Here is a 6097-nt window from a genome sequence, read left to right on the forward strand (position 1 = left end):
AATAAAGGTATTTCTTAAAAATTCACAATGAATTCATTATCGTCGTGGACCTTAGGAAGTCGCACCTGCCCAAGGCCGGCTCTCCATCCAGCAATGCTGGTCAATTCCAGCAAATATGTTTGAGCCCAATCTCAAGATACTAAAGCCCAAACATGAAGAACCCGACCCACATATTCACCCGCCCCAGAAACCTGGCCGTACTAAAAGTTGAAAACCCTTGTCAAATGAGGTTGCGGAGCAGCACAGAAGCATTGGTGAAGAATAACGAACCTCAAACATTGGTGCGACGGGGGTAAGAATGAACTAAATTCGGCACATCTCCCTTTCACATTCCATTCACACCACTAGCACCCTCGCGAGAAAATATATGAATTTGTTTGTGATTTGGTTTCTAGAAGGTAACGAAAGGGAAGGGAGGCTTGTTAACTCATATAAGCGTATTTCTTCACTTTGAAGTCTTTCTCGTAGGGAAGGGAAAACTTGAGAGTTATGAAATGCATTGATGTGGTGATTCCGAAGCCTTCCATTTTCCTTCTTTCGACTCTGAAACTCATCTCACAAATGGAGAATGATAAAACAGCATATGGTTACACAGCATGCTGCATTTCATATAATTTAATATATCACTCAGCAAAGTATGCTTGCTCTGAATTTTGTATCTATGTATTAGACAGATCACTGCATGTCTGCATGTTTAGTTAAGCTTAGGCAACGAGGCCCCTGTACCAAAATGTTCTCTTACCTAGGCGCTTTGCTCCCTTAAGCGAAGTCTTGGGGTTTAATTCTTTTTAATTGAAAAATGGCAGCTGGTCAATCTTTTTGTAATCACTGCTTGACTCGGATTAGTCTGAAGGAGATCTCATACATCTCATCTGGATCTATATAACAGAAAGTTATGCCTGAATTATAGACAATTTGAAATTTGTCCATTTAGAAGGGTATTAGTTGAGGGCGAGCCTCGGCATAAATGTAAGGTTGCATCTTAATGACTAAGAAGTTACAGGTTCAAATCCTCTTCTCTTGTGAAAATAACCCTACTAAGTGGGAGTGTTTACACTATGCCACCCTTAGAAGGGTATCGGTAGAAAATGATATCTCATGTACTTCGCAAAGTAAAAATGTCTAATTGATTTTATTGTCATGACCGAATCCAAGATCCCTTGTGATCAATGACTTCTTTATTAATCTACTGTCTATAGTCTGCCCTCGTTCAAATTGGGTTGTAAGTTCTTCAACTTATTTGGACTTCAGAGCTTCTCTTGAATGTCTTTTGAAAAAGGCAAATTTAGAATTTCACGTCTATATTTTTGTGAAGTTTACCATAATGCCTTCACAGACTAACAACTCGTTGTAAAATCCTTGCCCCCTTTTTACTTGCAGAATTTTGATGTGATTGAAACTACTCACTATTCAGAGAACAAGTAAAAGGAGTCTCCGTTGTAGTGTGTATCAGTGTGTGAAACTTGAAAGGCTAATTTGTTGTTGTTGCCTTTTGATCTCACTGGTACTGAGTGAGAAAATATACTAAAGGTAAAACATTTATTGGTTTCAGAGATTCTATAGTAAAGGTGTAGCCCCTAAAGATTACCTAGTGAAGTATAGGAAACTGCAATTTCAAAATACTTACAAATGTCGTTGGCTGTTCCTAATTCCCCTTTAAAGGTTGATGAGATACAGGGAAGAGGGAGGGGAATGGTTGCATCACGGCCCCTTAAAGCTGGCCAAATCATCCTCAGAGATTCTCCTATTTTACTGTATGCTGCATTGCCATTTAGCACACAGTCTTTGTCGTCCTCTTCCTCAGCCTTGGCCTCATCCTCCTGCTTCTGTTACCACTGTTTCCGAACATTGCCACCATCTTTACAGGGAGATTCTTCGTCACCCACAGTTTTGTGCCCTTCATGTCCCCACCATCACTTCTGCAGCGTTGCTTGTCTCTCAAAGGCACAAATTTCCACCCATTCTCTTTGGTTATGTCAAGCATTATCTCATCTCCAAGCCAACTCTCAACTGCTTGAACAGTCTCTCGAGCGCCAAGTCCAAGCTCGATTCCTCATTGCTGCCTACAATCTTGCCAATGTCTCCCCCTCAGATTTTCAGATTTTGCTTTCTCTTCAGGGTTCCTCTGATGATGACACCATTGCTACAGCTCAGTTCCTACACCCCCTTATTTCATCGCTATGCTCACTTTCTTCCGTTAACCCCCATAATGGATTTTCCTTGGAACTCACTTCTGTGCTTTTGGCCAAGGACAAGCTCAATGCCTTTGGTTTGATGCAGCCGTTCTCCGAAGACGATGACCAGAGATCTGTCAGAGCATATGGTATTTACCCTTATGCTTCATTTTTTAATCACGACTGTCTTCCCAATGCCTGCAGATTTGATTATGTGGACGGTGGTCTGCCCGGTGACATCCATAACACTGACTTTATTATTAGGATGATTCATGATGTTCCTGAAGGTCGGGAGATCTGTTTGAGCTATTTCCCTGTAAATGAAAACTATTCTAGTAGGCAGAAGAGATTGCTGGAAGACTATGGCTTCAACTGTAACTGTGATAGGTGTAATGTTGAATCAAATTGGTCAGACAATGACAGCGTTGTTGAAGATAATGCTGAGTTTCAAGAAGAGGTTATGGATGAGGACCAATATGAAAATGAAGCTATGGTAGCCTCAGACAGTGACAATAATCCCCAGGGAGATAGCAATGATTTCCCGCATGCTTATTTCTTTTTAAAGTACATGTGTGATAGAACAAATTGCGGGGGTACTTTGGCTCCTCTACCACCGCATGGTGATACTCCACCTAATGTCATGGAATGTAATGTCTGTGGTAAGTTGAAGAGTGATGATGACTTAGATACTGATGAAGGGCAAGATGAAGTTCCCATGGAGGACTGAGCATTTAAAATGTCAAATTTGTAAGTATCTCTGCATTCCTCTGATCTTTTTAATTTTAAAGTTATTGTTATTCAATTTGTTCTTTTGTAGCAATCATTTTGTTGCTTCTATGACTTCTGCATTTGTATGTTTTCATTGATTTCAGTGCCGCTCATTTTCCACGAAGATATTAGTATGCCTGCAAATTTTGGCATTATATTGTCGAGCGAGTAATTGTACTGTTTTCTCGTAACAAAACGTTTGTCTAACTGTTGTAACTATAGAACTTATTTTCTGGGACATGAAACCTGTTCTTCAAGTCATAAAACCTTCTGTGGACCAATTTATGCATGATTGTGTTAGTAGATAAACAATTATAAGATCTTGTATGAGAAGAAACTAAGTTTTTGCACAATGGAATTTATAAAAAAAGAAGGTCTTATAACTTCCCGAAGTGTAAAATCACATAGAATTTAGACTAGATGTGAACATGTTACTACTTATCACTTCACTTTAATGTGGAAGTAAGGGTGGAAAAACATAGACATTTTCTTAATTTGTTACTTATTGAGAAAAGATTTTCCATATCATAATGTTCTGTATGTATATTGTTAAGAAATTACAATTACTCTAGTACATAAAAGCTTATAAACTTTAGTAATCCATATCATTTTCCAGGACCTTCAACTGCAGGAGCAACAAAGAGCTCTGCTTGCTGCGTTTCGGTAAGGACCGAACCTACAAAGGGTGATCTAGATCAAGGGGAACAAGAGAAACTAAAGTCAGATTATGATCAAGTTGTAGCGGAGGTTACTGACATTACAACTTACTTTTTTGAACAAGCAAACATGTATCTGTACTGTTTGCTCTTGCTTGATTAACTTAGTCAGTAGTGTACCTTAGAATTTATCTGTTATGTTTGGATTTTATCATTTTGCTATCTGGCTCATCACTTTCTTTATATAAATATTGATATGTTATATCAATCCCATGGTATCGTTGTTATCTTGTGAGGAGGGCTGAAGCAAACTAGTCATGCATCCAATAAGAAGAATGTGTTATGAGAGTTTCATAGCTAGTGAAAGTGGTGCAATTCTGTTTATAAGGATTTTGAAATTGCATTTGTGAAAATTGGTCAAAAAACCTGGATTAGGATTTTTCCTTGTTATCTCCAGCAACTCTAAATTCCAACTTCCCAATCCCCTTTTGCAGTTTTGCCCTAGCTCTAGGAATCGAATCGTGTATTTGGTTATCTTGCTTGTGACTCTTGATTTTGTTCTCAATTTTCAATTTTGCACTGGATTCTGATTTGACTCTTAAATCTCCAATTCTAAATATTTAGTTGCTCACCCTATTTGAACCGTGAAACCCTCCATCGTCTCATTCACTTGAGAAATAGTCCGAGACCTTCAGTCCCATTCACTTGAGAAATAGTCCGAGACCTTTAGTCCCATTCACTTGAGAAATAGTTCGAGACCTTCAGATGTTATCTAGAAGAATCCAGAACCATGAGAGAGTGAATTTAGGGTCTCAAATTGAATAAGTTACTATGCCATGTATGCTTATCCATTAGTGGTATTGAAGCCCTGTGCTTTTTTGTTAACCCCTCCATTTATATTTGTGTTTTTGCCACATTTTTAGTAGTAGCGTTTTTTCTGTATGTAAATAGGTTTTTTTTATAGAAGTTATTTTAGCAAAAAGTGTTATTGTAGAAGTGTTCTTTAACAAGTTTATGGTCGTATTTTTGGGCATAAAATTAAAAAGTGGTTCTATGTAAGTGCTTTTTTGTGAAGCTGAAAAATATGGCTTCAGAGAAAATGCTGAATTTCAACTTCATTTTGTCAGCTTCCGCTTTCTTTGTAAAGTCTAACCATTAATTTTTTATCAAAATGATAACCCGTTTATGTTAAAAAAAGCTTAAATAAAGGGACCCTAACTGGAATTGCCTTTTGTTATGTAGTGCAGATAATAATAATATTGTTTTTTGCATGTCGATGTTGCCAACTTTATGTTTGCCTTTATGAATTTTCTTGGGGAATTTTTTAGACGAACGGAAATTTAGTGTGATGAATTTGGAGGGGTGTAGTGGATGATGTTTTTGTTATAGTTTGTCTTTCGGCTATTGTTTGTTTGACTATCTCATATATATGTGGTTTTTTTTTATATAATTAACCATATTCCTTCGTCTTATGGGTAAGAAATTAATTTCTTTTGAAATAAGAAACTCATCCTTCATAATAAGTGTAGCTCTCATGAATTGAACCTTTGATCTTTTGGTCTATTTGGGATCTAGTGATGTCTTACATTATACCACTAGACTAACATCTTCTACGTGTTAGATTGATGTGTGATAAGTGCCAAAAGTATACACTTTTCACCATCATTCTATGACACTTATCTTATGCAAATTGTAGAAAACCAACTTAAATTAACACTTTTAGGTGAATTTTGCATGATTAAATAAATTGGTTCTTTATTAATTCTTGTCCAAGTTTTCTTTGAGTTTTGTAGGAAATTGAATATGAAAGAATAAATTCAAAGATGGATAAGAATTCAAGCCAAAATTCAAGACAAAAGCTCAAAATGAATTGCTAAAAGTAATCAAGTTAAAGCATGGCAAGCTATGTGCTTAATTTGGTTACTTAGCCTAGATGAAAGGTAGTTTACTTTGTCTTGAAGAAACCTATGTTAAGATAGGCAAGGCAACTTGCAAAAATCAATTGCTTACCTTAACTTAAAGAAAACAGCCAAAAAGTGCACCACCAGGCCAGGTCAGGCAGGCACCAAGCACCAGGCCAGGTCAAGCAGGCGCCAAACACCAGGCCAGGTCAGCCAGGCACCATGCACCAGGCCAGGTCAGCCAGGCACCAAGCACCAGGCCAGGTCAGCCAGGCACCAAGCACCAGGCCAGGTCAGCCATGCACCAAGCACCAGGCCAGGTCAGCCAGGCACCAAGCACTAGGCCAGGTCAGCTAAGCTGCTGAAACAGGCAGCTGAGCGTGGAACCAGTCAGCTGAGCAGTTGAAACATGCAGCTGAGCGGGAAACCAAGTCAGCCAAGCTGCTGAAACATGCAGCTTAGCCGGGAAACAGGTGGGCTAAGCGGCTGGCGCACCAGAAAAGTGATTTTTTGGTCAAATCATGGAACATCTTACTTTTTCTTTGCTTAAAGGCCAAGAACATGACCTCATGGATGACATAAGGCTATGCCAAGAAGG

General features: G+C 38.5%; 1 protein-coding gene across 4 annotated transcripts; it reads left to right on the forward strand.

Annotated features, from left to right (window-relative positions):
• Positions 212–3885, forward strand: LOC109359740 (histone-lysine N-methyltransferase ASHR2). Of its 4 annotated transcripts, XM_019604437.1 has the most exons (4): positions 214–292; positions 1381–1421; positions 1553–2921; positions 3559–3885. In XM_019604437.1, exon 3 carries the CDS (start codon positions 1630–1632, stop codon positions 2899–2901), a length of 1272 nt encoding a protein of 423 aa, XP_019459982.1. In that variant the 5' UTR covers positions 214–292; positions 1381–1421; positions 1553–1629; the 3' UTR covers positions 2902–2921; positions 3559–3885. The 4 variants fall into 4 exon arrangements, with proteins under 4 accessions (XP_019459989.1, XP_019459985.1, XP_019459982.1 ...); XM_019604444.1 differs by having other exon boundaries at positions 212–292; positions 1381–2925; XM_019604440.1 differs by having other exon boundaries at positions 212–292; positions 1381–2921; positions 3539–3885.

This window comes from Lupinus angustifolius, chromosome LG01 (assembly GCF_001865875.1).
Source record: "Lupinus angustifolius cultivar Tanjil chromosome LG01, LupAngTanjil_v1.0, whole genome shotgun sequence".
NCBI lineage: Eukaryota > Viridiplantae > Streptophyta > Magnoliopsida > Fabales > Fabaceae > Lupinus > Lupinus angustifolius.